This window comes from Podarcis erhardii, assembly GCF_964252035.2.
Source record: "Podarcis erhardii genome assembly, chromosome: 1".
Lineage (NCBI taxonomy): Eukaryota > Metazoa > Chordata > Lepidosauria > Squamata > Lacertidae > Podarcis > Podarcis erhardii.
Window position 1 is genome coordinate 12,211,969 of NC_138497.1, and position 13,821 is coordinate 12,225,789.

Genomic DNA, 13,821 nt, shown 5'->3' on the forward strand with positions numbered 1-13,821 from the left:
CGAGCCTTTTTTCTCTCCCTACAATCTGAATCCCCTGCTAAATTCTCCCAACGGCTGTGTCGGCACATGCTTTTCAAACATTTTCCCATCTTGCAGAGAAGATGCCAGCCCAGAAAAAAAAAATTGTTGGGAGATTCTCTGAAAATGATACATGTAATCCCTATCTGTATATTGCATTTTGCATAATACGGGGGGGGGGGGAGAGAGAGAGAGAGAAAGAAGTCATTCTTAACGTAGCAATACACCCTCTCGTCTTAGCAAAAGTGACACTCCATAATTTATGCTTCTGGTGTAAACAAAAACTTGATTTGGACTGGAAAATGCTTTTGTTACTGGAAAGCTACATCCCTTATAATTGTGTGCAACCAATTTGTAAAGACTGAAGTAACTGCAACAATTTTAACATGCAACGTTATGTGTTGGCATACTTTAGGAATGTTAACCCGTGTTGTCTTAAACCTTTTGCAGCTTGATATTGATCTCTGCAAGCCTAGCCCTTGCCAGAATGGAGCTAAATGTTATGATCTGCGAGAAGACTATTATTGTGCTTGCTCCGATGACTATGATGGAAAGAACTGCTCTCACCTTAAGGATCACTGCAAAAATAATTCGTGTAAAGGTATATTTGTCCTGTAAACCTGTTTACTTGGTAGTAGCTAAGTACCTACCGTAGAAGCCATATAAAAATGGACATCTTGCAGGAAAGGTGGCTGTTGGTTAAATTGCTTTTTTTCTTAATTAGTGTGACAAGTCTTGCAAGTTTAAAAATGTAAAAGCAAGCAATACAGTTTGATTTTTAGCAGTAAAACTAAAACTCTAGGAAGGAAAATAGATCAAGGTACAAAAACTAGAATGTGCCATCCTTCCTATGGAAAATTAAATGAAAGGGGGAAAACATTGCCTTCTTTTAATGTACACTTGTAGGCCCAGCTCTCAAATCTGCTTGTGAATGAAGTTTCTTAGAGCATTCTAAATATGCCTACTAAATATTAGGAAGACTTAGTTTAATGAAATGCTGTGCGCTGCAGGTGAAAAAGCTGCATTGGAAGGTGGACTGTATGCAGGATTTGTTTTGTTTTATTTAAAAGCCATATGTCTTATTCTTAGTAATAGACAGCTGTACAATAGAGGTCTTCACAAATGCTACCCGGAAAGGCGTCCGATTAATTTCCTCCAGTGTATGTGGACCCCATGGACAATGTGTCAGTCAACCAGGAGGCAATTTTACTTGTGCCTGCGAGAAGGGCTTTACTGGAACATACTGTCATGAAAGTAAGTGGCAGCGGAAAAAAATATTTTATTAAAAACTAAGCTGGTATGTACGTTGTTGCTGTTGCTGCTGCTGTTATTTCGATTTATATGCAAACCTTTATCAAAAGATCTCAGGGCGGTGTACAGCATTAGAAACACATTTGTTTTGAAACCATTTAGAGGGAGAGCTTAGGCTCCTAATGGGATTTAAAGGATTTCATTCCTAGGTCATTGGTTCAAGATTCAAAGCTTGATCATGGCAGACCATTTCTATGAACAGGAAAAAGGCAGGTGTCATACCACAGACATCATTGTAGTGCAAATATTAAATGGCAGCTACTTCCTCCTGAATTCTTGAAGACTGATTGGATAATTAGTCAAACGCCATGGTTCACCAGGTGGTGGTTTCTATTTCTTTAAAACATGCCTGGGTACCATTTCAGCAGTTCACAGCAAAACAATCACCTGTTACATCCACACAGAAGGCATCTTGCAGTCAAGCATTGGTTCTATTTGGCCACCACCCAAAAAAGGGTATTAGTGGGTTAAACCACAGAGCCTAGGACTTGCCGATCAGAAGGTCGGCGGTTCAAATCCCCGCAATGGGGTGAGCTCCCATTGCTCGGTCCCTGTTCCTGCCAACCTAGCAGTTCGAAAGCATGTCAAAGTGCAAGTAGATAAATAGGTACCGCTCCGGCGGGAAGGTAAACGGCGTTTCCGTGCGCTGCTCTGGTTCGCCAGAAGCAGCTTAGTCATGCTGGCCACATGACCCGGAAGCCATACGCCGGCTTCCTTGGCCAATAAAGCGAGATGAGCACCGCAACCCCAGAGTCGGCCACGACTGGACCTAATGGTCAGGGGTCCCTTTACCTTAGATCAGAATCTACGGGAAGATCTTGGGGAGATATGTAGTAGACTAGCAAGGGTTTCCAGCTTTCAAATGTTTAAAAATAGCAACTCCCCCCCAAAACCAGCTGAAACAAAGTTTGGAGAGGACTGGAGATTTGTGTGGCAGAACTTGGAGGTTAGTTCTGGCATTGAATAAATTCTGGACTGAGCATGTGCGCAGAAGCATCATTTTCCTTTAATTGTGTTCTTTGTTCCCTGATCCACAACTTTACACCTTTCTCCAGTTGAGCTCCTGGTACCTAAAAATTATTCCCATCTCTGTTCTACAAGCTGACACACCATTTCCAGCTGGAGCAATCATGACTTTCCTCAATAGATGAACACTCTTGTGATGGCTTGTCACACCAAATAAAATGGTTCCAGTGGTGATTGTGCATTGTCTTCCTTAGATATCAATGACTGCCTTGGAAATCCATGCAAAAATGGTGGGACCTGCATAGATGAAGTTAACGATTTCAGGTGCTTCTGCCAGACAGGCTGGGAAGGAAAACTGTGCGATATAAGTGAGTACAACGAAATGTTTAAATAGCAGAAGTAGTCATGAGTAGGGATGAGGCAGAATTTTGTTTTGGTTCACATTTCAATGCAAATCTACTTAATTCACATGTCCTAAAAATGCAAGCTGAAGTACAGCTCTCCTTCAGAATTCACACTTTTCCACATTTTACACACTGCAGTTCTGCAATAAGATAATCTGTGCAAAATTCATAGTTTAGGGTAGGTGCATAAAATGCCTTTTACTACAAACAAGTGGTGTGTAAATTTTGTTAATTGTAAAAATAAATCTAAAAAATATGTGGGTGAAAGTAACAAAAATGCATTAGGATTAATTGCTTGCAAAATGTGTATACCAGGGAACATTAAATATAAAAATGTGTACAGTGGGCAAAAAGCACAATAAAATTCTGATGAATGTTGACTGGAGAACTGAATTTAAGATTGGAAAAGTGAGAAACCTTGAGAAGCCAAAACTCACAACCTTGTCCATGCCTAGCCAGGAGACTGACCCTTACCTGCAGCCCAAGTTTTACTCAGAAGTTTACTGGAGCTTATTTCAGGAAAATAAGATTATAGCCGTAAACTTGTTTTTCATTTGACCAAGCGTTCCAGAGTGCATGCCTAATTTAAAAACACACACACCCCCAAAGAAAGAGGAAAATGGCTCTACTCATCCAGACTATAATTCTTAAGAAGAGTTTGTGTCTGTGATCTTGTTTGATAGCTCTCAAAATAGAAAAGGTTAATTCAGAGGAAACATCTCCTAAGTGCTACAGTACAATTTGTATCTTTCTAAATATGAACTGTCCTTTATATCGGAATGATTTGACTTCTGTTAATTAAACAATATGTTATGACACCATAAACAATTCATTCTGGAGCATATAAAATAATTACCATTTGAGCAGAAGCCTGGGACCTAATTTTTACTGTTCTACTTTAAACACTATAAAGTGTTGTGTCTAGATCAAACTGATCAGATTCTTTATGGATGTGAGTACATGAAGACACTGCCTTTATATCGAATCAGGTTACTAATCCATGTTGCCCAGTGTTGGCTGCTGACTGGCATTGCCTGTCTACTGTGTCGGGCAGAGTTTCCTTTTCCAGCTCTACAGCATGAGATGCTTTAACTGGAAAGGGCAGGGGTTCTGGATGTGAAGCAAACACTTGTCTTACTGAGCTGTGGTCCTCGCATAGAATTAGCAGAGTTGGGAAAAGGGGGTGATGAAAGGTGCTGAGATTTCAAACGGTGATTTGATTCAAAAGACTTTCTGGTTTGCTGCCCAGGAGTCAAAAGAGCCTAGTCTATGGTTTAAAGTAGGATTTGCCTTCTGATTAAACTATAGTACTATATAAATACTGAGAGTCTTAATCTCAGGGTTGTGGGTTTGAGCCCCACGTTGGGCAAGTGATTGCTGGATTGCAGGGGTTTGGGCTAGATGACACTCCTGTCCAACTCTGCAGTTCCATGATTCTATTAATCTCATCTTGGCTTCGTAGGTCATTTAATACTGAAAACAGTTTCTAATTGCTCCTGCACAAGCCATGTTACTGAGATAGGCATCTCTCTTTTGGTATTCTTTTCAAAAATTAATTTCTGCCTCTTTTGCTAAAGTACTTCTTCCCTTGGAATTTTTCAGATTTCAATGACTGCTTGCCAAATCCATGTCACAATGGAGGCCGATGCATTGATTTAGAGAATGACTTCTATTGTGAATGTACAAGTGGCTGGAAAGGCAAAACATGCCATTCAAGTAAGTGCGCTTTAGATGGTATGGTTCAGCTCAAGCCCAGAAGTTAAAAGAGGAAAGTATTGTAAAGTAACTGAAGTAGCTTTGAAGGGACTCTAAAGAACTGCAGAAAGGGATTTGATGAAGAGAGTCATGTAGAAACAAGTCCAATCACTGTCTGCTTTTCCCCAAATGAAACCACTAAGTTTTTAAAAAAAAAAAAATTGGCACACTATATTGAAGCTGAAGAAAGAAAGTTTGGAATCCTGTCATATCAAAATGAAAACTGCAGCTCTGCCCAATGCTTGTGGCATAATTTTATGAAATTAAAACTAATTTCAAACTGTCTTTTGGAGCAATTACTTCCACGGATGAGTGAATCATTTATATATATATATCTACTCATTTAGGTTTGTTAGCTCCATGCCATCCTGGAACCCCCTGAGTTGTTCCAGTGCATAAAACAAACACCCTAAAGAATAAGCTCTAAACATTTTGGCTCGTAAGATTCCATAGTAGTGTATCTGGCTCTAACAAAACATTCGTCTCTGGTTCCTAAAGCAAAAAAAAACCCAAAACAAAACAAAAAAAACTTACACATGTGATTAGCTGCTTAAATTTGTTTTCATGGCTTTTTAGGCGAGTACCAGTGTGACGCGAATACTTGCACAAATGGAGGAACGTGTTACGACGACGGGGATACTTTTCGGTGTTCTTGTCCTCCGGAATGGAAAGGAAGCACATGCAACATTGGTAAGTGCTTAATCTGCTCAGTAATATATTCAGATTGGATGTACGTCTGCTTTGCTCAGGAAGCTAACTATAAACAGCCTGTGCTTTTTTTCCCCCTTCCCCAATCTCATTAGTGATCAGGGGAAAACATGGTTAGAACATAATAGTAAACTGGAACCCTTTACTAGTCTTGCTTTTGCTTAGTGAGCTCTCCTCCGTCACAAAAATCACAGACGGTTTTGACTATAACTGCACAGGAGAAGAAGTAGAAATGTTTTTCTTCAAGTTGGCTACTCTAGAACCACTTTGAAGCCAGAGCTGTGGGAGGAACCGTCATTTCTCTGAACAGATACAGTATATTTTGGCAACATCAAGCTATCGTTGACACATTTAGAATATAGTGGTACCTTGGTTTATGAACTTAATCCGTTCCTGACGTCCGTTCTTAAACCGAAGTCGTTCTTAAACTAAGGTACGCTTTTCCTAATGAGGCCTCCCGCCGTTGGTGCCCTTCCACCGTTCGGCTTCCGTTTGTAGACTGAGGTAAAGTTTGCTAACCAGAACACTACTTCCGGTTTTGTGGAGTTCGTAAACCAAGTAGTTCATAAACAGGGCTGTTTGTAAACCGATCTACCACTGTATATAAGGTTGCAGGTTCAGTGCCCATAAGGGATTGCTACATATTCTTCCATTGCAGGGGGTTGGACTGAAACATAGCACACACATGCTTGCAGTCAGAAGTGTGGTTTGTTGGTGCCAAGGGGGGCAGTGCCCAGACTACAGAATTCTCCCTGAGGGAGGCTCTCCTGCCTTTTTTTGATACTGGCTTTTAAATAACCTACAAAAGCTCATTTCATTTTGGCAGACTTTTGCTGACAATTGTAGTGTTAGGTTATTGACTATTGTATCGATTACTGTTGTAACCAGCATTGGGGTCTAAAAACTAAAAGGTGGGATTAAAATACGTTTCATAAGATTGATGCAGTACTAGGACTTTTGGCTTTCATATTTTTAATTTCCTATCTTCTTCTTTTTTTAACATTAAAGCTAAAAACAGCAGCTGCCTTCCTAACCCTTGTTTAAATGGTGGAACCTGTGTTGGCAGTGGAGATTCCTTTTCTTGCATTTGTAAAGAAGGTTGGGAAGGACGTACGTGCACACAGAGTAAGTGTTTTCCTCTTTTGTGTCAAGACTGACACTTCTAATGGCTGTAGATTATTCCGATTTGGGCCCAGTTCCCAATGGCTTTACTCACAAGGATCACGGGAACATGCAAACCCACTCACCACAACAAGGTGACAATCCAGTGAGTGAGTGGCTTTTACAGATAAAGCCCTAAATGGACTGCGGTATCTCAAGGACCTCCCCCCCCCCCCATGACCAACGTGGACCCTGCAATAATCATCTGAGGCCCTTCTTTGTGTACTTCCTCTATGAGAGGTCCAGAGGATGACAACATGAGAACCGGCCTTTTCTGTGGTGGCTCCATGTTTGTGGGAGGCTTGCCTGGTAGCTTTGGTACATATTTTTAGGCACCAAGCGAAAGCATTTCTCTCTAACCAGGCCTTGGGCTGAATCTCTGACCTTTTAAATGTGGGGTTTTGGGGGGGGAGGGGCTATTTGGTTTGTTTGTGTTTTTGTTTTGTCATGTATTTTGTGTTCTCACTTTGTATTTTTATGTTGTGAACTGCCCTGTGATCTTTGAATGAAGCGCAGTATACTACTACTAATAGTAGTAGTAGTAGTAGTAGTAGTAGTAGTAGTAGTAGTTCTTGTTCAAAATATCCAGAAAGCTCATTATTGCTTATGATTGGGAGTCCTGCATATCACCAGCTTTTGAGACTGAACTCTATAAATCATGTCGGAATATTTTCCTTAGTACTACCTTGGGAGACTTTAACTAGCATGCCAATATGCTGATTTGCTTAGGTGTGGCACAGTTTGACTTTGTGGCTCAAGTCGGAACATGCACAAAATGTTATACCTAGTCAAAAACTTCAACCCTGCATTGAAATTACATTTAATTGCCTCTGTCTTGGTTAAGTTGTTAGCCCTCAACACTGTTTATAGTGTATGGAGCTACCATTTATTTATGCCTAAAACAGCTGGCTAGGAGAGAGAGAGGGAGGCTGTTCTGGTAGTGGCTCCATGTGAGGGAGCAGTCTGTGGTACCTGGAAATGACTTCTTGCTGTTCTTCATTCAGCAACTATTCTAGAGCTGTTTAAACCGTTTCCTTACACACTTCGCAAGTTGATTAGATAGGAGAGGAAGTTTCCTCAACACACTTCAATCTGGAATTTAGCTGCGTAGTCGAAAGGTCAGTGGGAGGTGGAATCTAGTTGAAAGCAAGGAAAGGAATCCTTAATTCAAATATTGTCTTGTGTTAAGTGGTCATTACACAAATTACAAGCCCAAAGTTCTAAATATGGGATCCAGCCCTGATTACTTCTACAAGGTGTGGTTTACGCACATAGCCTTATATAGTGGGAAATGACATAAAAGCTGGTACTTGCTCAGCATATCTTGAGAAATGAATTCAGAGGTCCCATCCCTCCTCTTAAAAGTACATTTGTTTTCCCTCATTATATTTTGATGGGCCTTACAATACAGTTCTCCTATATTGCTGATAGCCACATTTAAGAGTTGAAGTGGTGCCTTTACTGTCTAAAATATGTCATTTTTGAGGTTGGTAACTGATGTTTGTGTGCCACCTATACCTGCAACAGTCATGTGACATTTCCATAGCGCTGTCATGTGATGAGAGCACATGTAATGACATTGGACACACACAACAGAAAACCATGGTTTAGTGGTACTCAGCAAGCTTCTAGGAGCCCAAGCAAAACCTTGGAGTTGCATGCTCTCCCATTTTCCTCCTGTACAGTCCATCTTCTCCTTCTACATATGAGAGGAAGACTTCTGATTTTAGTTTTACTTTTAACAAATCACTGTTTAACGTTTTTAATGTTTGAGGTTTTATTCTGTGTTTAATGTTCTGTTGAAAGCCGCCCAGAGTGGCTGGGGAAACCCAGCCAGAGGGGCAGGGTAGAAATAATAATAATAATAATAATAATAATAATTATTATTATTATTATTATTATTATTATTATTATTACTATTACTTATTACTATTACTATTATTTGTTGTTCTTCTTGTTGTTGTTGTTGTTGTTGTTTATTACAGACCAGGGATTCTGTTTTAAAACTCTATAGTTTCTAAATAAGCCAATAAATTAATACGGGTGGTATGCAAGAAAACTGTGTATACATAGACCTGCTAGATCAAGGTGCAGTTTTTAACCTGTGTACATAATTCAATGCACTGATTCAGTTTAATTTTCTTTGTTCAGATATTAACGACTGCAATCCACATCCATGGTAAGTACTCATGATCATTCTTTTTTCAAAATGTCCTAGTACAATAGCTGAATGCGAATAATCCTGTTAATCAAGGCTACTTAAGCCCTATACTCTAAACTATTGTGCTGGTCTTTCCAATGAACTTCCTGTATTTCTTTGCTAACTGGCAGCTCTGCCAATACGTATGCTCCTATGGAGCCTGGTTTCTGCTCCGTAGTGGTAATATGAGATTTGTAGTTTGAAAAGTTCTATGAAATTAGCCTAAAAAAAAATAAAAATAAAAAATCCCACTAAAGCTATTAGGCTCATTCAGTTATAGGTATTTGGCATTTGTGTCAAGAGTAGGAGTTTAAAGTGGGAAGACGGTAACAAAGTAGAAAGCACATAAGTGTTAACCGTAATGAATATTGACATGAAAATAATACCAATGGTTTTATAATTGAGCATTTGAGGACACAGTGCATACGAAAGATTCCTGTGCCCATTTTGACTAAATCCTTGCATATGAAGGACTGAAAAGGACCTCTGCCATCTAGTTGAACTTGTTCTGCCCCACATTTTTAGAAGCCAAGTTGTGAAGGTTTACATACATGCATACCCATAATTGTCGTCAGTGAGACAGTGTGCTATGGATGGAAGATCTTAAACATATCTGGCTTCAAAAAAATAGTTCAGACCATTTCAGATAAGGGTAGAAAGCTGCCTGCTCCGGAAGAAGTCTCAATGACTAACTAGCTAGGTATCCAGTCTGACCCAATCAGCAGGACTTCCCAGCAGCATATATGAATGGCTAGTTGACCCTTAAGTGTGAAGAACCACCTGCCCATCCTCTTAAAAGCTGCCTTGCAGATGTTAGGGATGAGGAGAGAATCCAGAAAGCTGTATCTCCAAAGTGGACACACCCTACCCAATTACTCTGAAACCCACCCTTGCCAGATTTCTATCCTCCTGCAGATTTGCACATGAGGTGGTCTGACAGCTGCTTGTCTGTCATCAGCTTTCGCTGTTTTTAAAAAAGGTAATTTCAACTGCCTAAGGGTGGCTAGCTAGCACACGGGGCTCCTCTCACCTCTCACTTTGAAATCAATGTAGAAAGCCCACCTGGAAGTAGTTGGTCTCGACAATATGTTGTTGGTCTCAGTTAACTTTATGTTCAATTTCCCCTGAGACTCTATAAGGGGGATTAGATGTAAAATGCACATATAATTTCTCCTGAGAGCCAAGGTGCATCATCAGAACTTCTCTGCTCGGGCGACTTGCTACATTGATTTCAATATGTGAAGCAGTAGGAGCCTTGCGCTGTCACTAGCTTACCTTAGGCTGCCAAAATTATGTTTTTAAAAACAACAGAAGATAGGCAGACCCCTCGTAATCTTTTTATTAGTTTGTACATTTAAAAAATCTGTGCACCGTTTTAGGGATTTATATGGATTTGTCCTCAAAAGCACACCTGGAAATGAAATAGGAGAGACTTTAGTCCCATCCCATTATGAAGCAGACTGACACAGATTTTGGCCCTGATTTTAGCTGGGGAATACTGGTCCCGTGTCCACAGAGTGTTGTCCCCTCATATCTCTGTCACGCTTGTCTTGAAGCGAAACAGTACAGACATCTAGGGAATGTTCCTGGGAGTGAGCCGCAACTGGCCAGTGCTCACTTAATATGTGAAGTTTTGATGTGTTTGCGTCTCCACTCTTTCCAGTCAAATATTACCAAAAGGATGCATGTTGAGGATGCAAAGGCAACACATGCTTTCCCCTTGTAACATGCGAAGCAGCCTTCAAATTATTCAGAGAAATAATTTCTATCCCTTCCTTATAGGCCTTATCCAGTCTTTTTTAAAAGTGCATTGTTCCTTCCACAATCTCAGGAAAGCTGATTGCTATCTGCTTATTGAGCAGCACAGTTCTTCTGTGCCTCTTTGTCTTTCAGTATTCCTGCCCTGTGTATAATAATTCAGACTTTGGTGTACTGTACTTTGTCTACATGTTGCAAAGCTTCCAAGTCTTGTTCCCGGCCCGTGATGGTTGTAGAGTTTCTGGAACCTGCTATAACTGCATTCAGAAGCTCTGCAGTCATAAGAACTTGGAACATGACAACCTTTTTTGATGCAGTAATCTAAATGTAATGAAAGCAAGTGGATTTTAAAATGTCAAGTTAGCTTTGGAATGAGTACACATTTCTAAAGCTGTGTCTTTGCTTAAAAAGCAATTGGTCTAAGAATTATTCTATATTGCTCCTTGTATTCTTTAAAGCATGTCTGTCCCATTGTCTTTCCATTTTATTAGAAAATATGGGGTTTGAATGAAAACTGATTCAATGCTATCCTTAATATGCTGCTTCTCTTAATGGGAATAGACCCCCTCCTCTGTGCCACTGATTATTTGATTAACAATGTTTAATTGGAGAAGTTAAAACAATGCAGATGGTTTATTAAATGGGCGTACATTATAAATTAACTAAGCATCTTGAATCCTGCATGACTGAATAGTGAGACAATGTCTGTTGATACAAATAAAAGAAATTTGCATTTGAACAGGCCATTATGTACACAAACCCAAAGGTTCTTATCTCTCAGCTTGTGAAACTACCCTGACAGCCTTCATTGCAATGATAGGTTTATTATTTTTACAGTTACAATGGAGGCATCTGTGTTGATGGTGTGAATTGGTTTCGTTGTGAATGTGCACCTGGGTTTGCTGGTCCAGACTGCAGAATTAGTAAGTACCTGCGTAAGGAAAGGACCGAGGAGGTCGTGCCGTTGACCTGAACTCGTTTGTTGCATTGTACCCTGTGAGTTTCAATGCATTAAGCATTCATCATCTGTATCCCAAATAATGAAGCAGAAGCTAACTGAATTATTCACAGATGCTGACCCTTACCTTGTAAAGAATGGTGACTGCTTTGTTTTGGGACAGAATTCCTTTCTTCATTTGACAAATGCAACTAACAGTGATTTGGTGTAAATTGTATTTAAGCTGTACACCCCAGCCCTTAGTGAAACCTTTCCTTAGACAGTATTCATAAACAAAGCATTGGTATTTTTTTTAATAGGACTTGCCCCTTCAAGTGTATCTTTACATGCATTTCACATGCTAAATATATGCTGCTTGAAAGAAGTAGTAATGTTCTGATATCTTCCTCTAGTAAGAATGCATACTAAAAATAGTGTAACCTATCCTGAATCTTTTAGCAGCAATACAACTCCAGTAGAACATCTTAATTCCTGGAATGCTCAGCAGTGTTGCTAGATCATAGAATCATAGAATCATAGAGTTGGAAGAGACCACAAGGGCCATCGAGTCCAACCCCCTGCCAAGCAGGAAACACCATCAGAGCACTCCTGACATATGGCTGTCAAGCCTCTGCTTAAAGACCTCCAAAGAAGGAGACTCCACCACACTCCTTGGCAGCAAATTCCACTGTCGAACAGATCTTACTGTCAGGAAGTTCTTCCTAATGTTTAGGTGGAATCTTTTTTCTTGTAGTTTGGAACCATTGCTCCGTGTCCGCTTCTCTGGAGCATCGGGACATAAATGTTAGCTAGTACGGGGAAATGCAAACAGAATTATCTGGGGGCATTTTCAGTGCACAGCCGCAGGTTACACAGGATACTGACTAGTGCTTCTACAGATGAGTCCTCTTACTTTTTAGCATTCTGTAATACTGTATAAAGCCTGTTTTCTTCCCTTTCAGATATTGATGAATGCCAGTCCTCTCCGTGTGCATACGGTTCTACGTGTATTGATGAAATAAATGGCTACAGGTGCATTTGCCCCCCTGGGCGAGCTGGAACTAGATGCCAAGAAGGTAACTTAATGCTTTAAACTGAGAGCAATAAATATCAAATGCTACTTCGCAGTGTCTTGCACAGCAGCATGTGCTATAGCTTATCTGTAAGGTGAACTTGGTATTCTCTTTTGGCTTGATCCAATACTTAAAATGAAAACTATTCCCTGTTCTTTCTCTCCCCCCCAAGTGATAGGATTTGGAAAATCTTGCTGGCTTAAAGGAACATCCTTTCCCCATGGCAGCAGATGGGATCAAGAATGCAACAACTGCCACTGTCTGGATGGCCACATTGACTGCACCAAGGTAGTTACATGAAGTTGAATGCTAAATCATTTAAATTGCCTATTCCTTCAAACTTTTCAACCCTCACCGCACTCACGTGTCAGCTTCATTAATTTATTTCTATGACATTTTCAGCACATGGTTGCATTGAGAACTGCTACTCCCCCATCCCTTTGCTCCCTCCAAGTTTCACCTGATATGTACCTGATATCATAAGCATTTAGAAGTATTATAACTTAGGCTTGTTATCCGTCTTGCTTGGGAGACAGTGGAACAGGGGTCCCCAAACTAAGGCCCACAGACCGGATAAGGCCCGAGGGACTTGTTTATCCGACCTGCGGCGACCCCCGCCTCCCGCTCTTACTGGCGCTACGCTGCTCAGCTGCCCACTTCCCTGTTGGAGGAGCACCGGAAATAGCTTGTGCGCATGAGCAAGCATTATTTGTACATGCGCAAGCATTATTTCCGGTGCACATCTGGGTCGGAGGAGGCCCGTGCACATGCGCACAAGCTATTTCCAGTCCTCCAACCCGGACGTGCGCCGGAAATAGCGTATGGGCACGCACTCTCCAGCCCGCCGCACAATCGGCGCTGGAGACACCGGCCCGAGGCGCAGTAAGTTTGCTAACCCCTGCAGTGGAATAATTCCTGTAATGATTGTATGCACAATGTAAAGAAATCAGTTTGATTTGAGTGGCATTGCTGAGCCTAGAAGTGCAAGTCTCGGTGCTTTATAATAATCACCTGAGATAGGAAATGAGCATCACAGTCTCCAAAATCTTCTGTGGCTTGGATTAGCTAGAAGAGAAGCCTCCTTGTTTGAACTACAAGCTACTCCATCCCTCAGTTTCATGATTGTCCATGTTACACGCTAAAAACCCCCTCTGCTACATTCTAGGTGTGGTGTGGGAGAAAATCTTGTTTGTTGACCAAACATGGGGACCATGCTAGTCACCAATGCTCCAGAGGTCAAGAATGCCAAGAGAAAATGTACACCAAATGTTTCCAACCGCCTTGTGCTGACTGGGGGGAATGCAGTGAATCAGAACCTCTTCCTGTCAACATCAAGTGTCCCCCCAATTCGGGTTACTTGGACAACAGCTGTGCAAGAATCACTCTGATATTTAACAGAGACAAAGTACCCCAGGTGAGAATTTGAAGTCTTACGAACATCTTGACAGAGTTTCTAAGCAATGCACAACGTTGAAACCTACAAATCTTGCTTGAAAAATGTGCTTCTTTATCACTTCCAACTGCCTCGGT

The 13,821-nt window shown here is 40.9% G+C and overlaps 1 protein-coding gene and 1 long non-coding RNA gene across 3 annotated transcripts in view; one reads left to right on the forward strand and one right to left on the reverse strand.

Annotated features, from left to right (window-relative positions):
• Positions 1–13,821, reverse strand: part of LOC309345425 — a 469,580-nt gene that overhangs the window by 96,649 nt on the left and 359,110 nt on the right. The gene's annotated exons all lie outside the window — the stretch shown is intronic.
• The window catches only part of JAG2 (jagged canonical Notch ligand 2), an 88,206-nt gene that overhangs the window by 64,715 nt on the left and 9,670 nt on the right, over positions 1–13,821 (forward strand). For both annotated transcript variants that reach the window (XM_081858825.1, XM_081858826.1), the window contains 11 exons: positions 469–619; positions 1,108–1,272; positions 2,550–2,663; positions 4,302–4,415; positions 5,031–5,144; positions 6,171–6,287; positions 8,475–8,502; positions 11,119–11,204; positions 12,181–12,294; positions 12,464–12,579; positions 13,457–13,705. In XM_081858825.1, the coding sequence (XP_081714951.1) occupies positions 469–619; positions 1,108–1,272; positions 2,550–2,663; positions 4,302–4,415; positions 5,031–5,144; positions 6,171–6,287; positions 8,475–8,502; positions 11,119–11,204; positions 12,181–12,294; positions 12,464–12,579; positions 13,457–13,705 (1,368 nt within the window). The remainder of the gene's footprint in view (positions 1–468; positions 620–1,107; positions 1,273–2,549; positions 2,664–4,301; positions 4,416–5,030; positions 5,145–6,170; positions 6,288–8,474; positions 8,503–11,118; positions 11,205–12,180; positions 12,295–12,463; positions 12,580–13,456; positions 13,706–13,821) is intronic.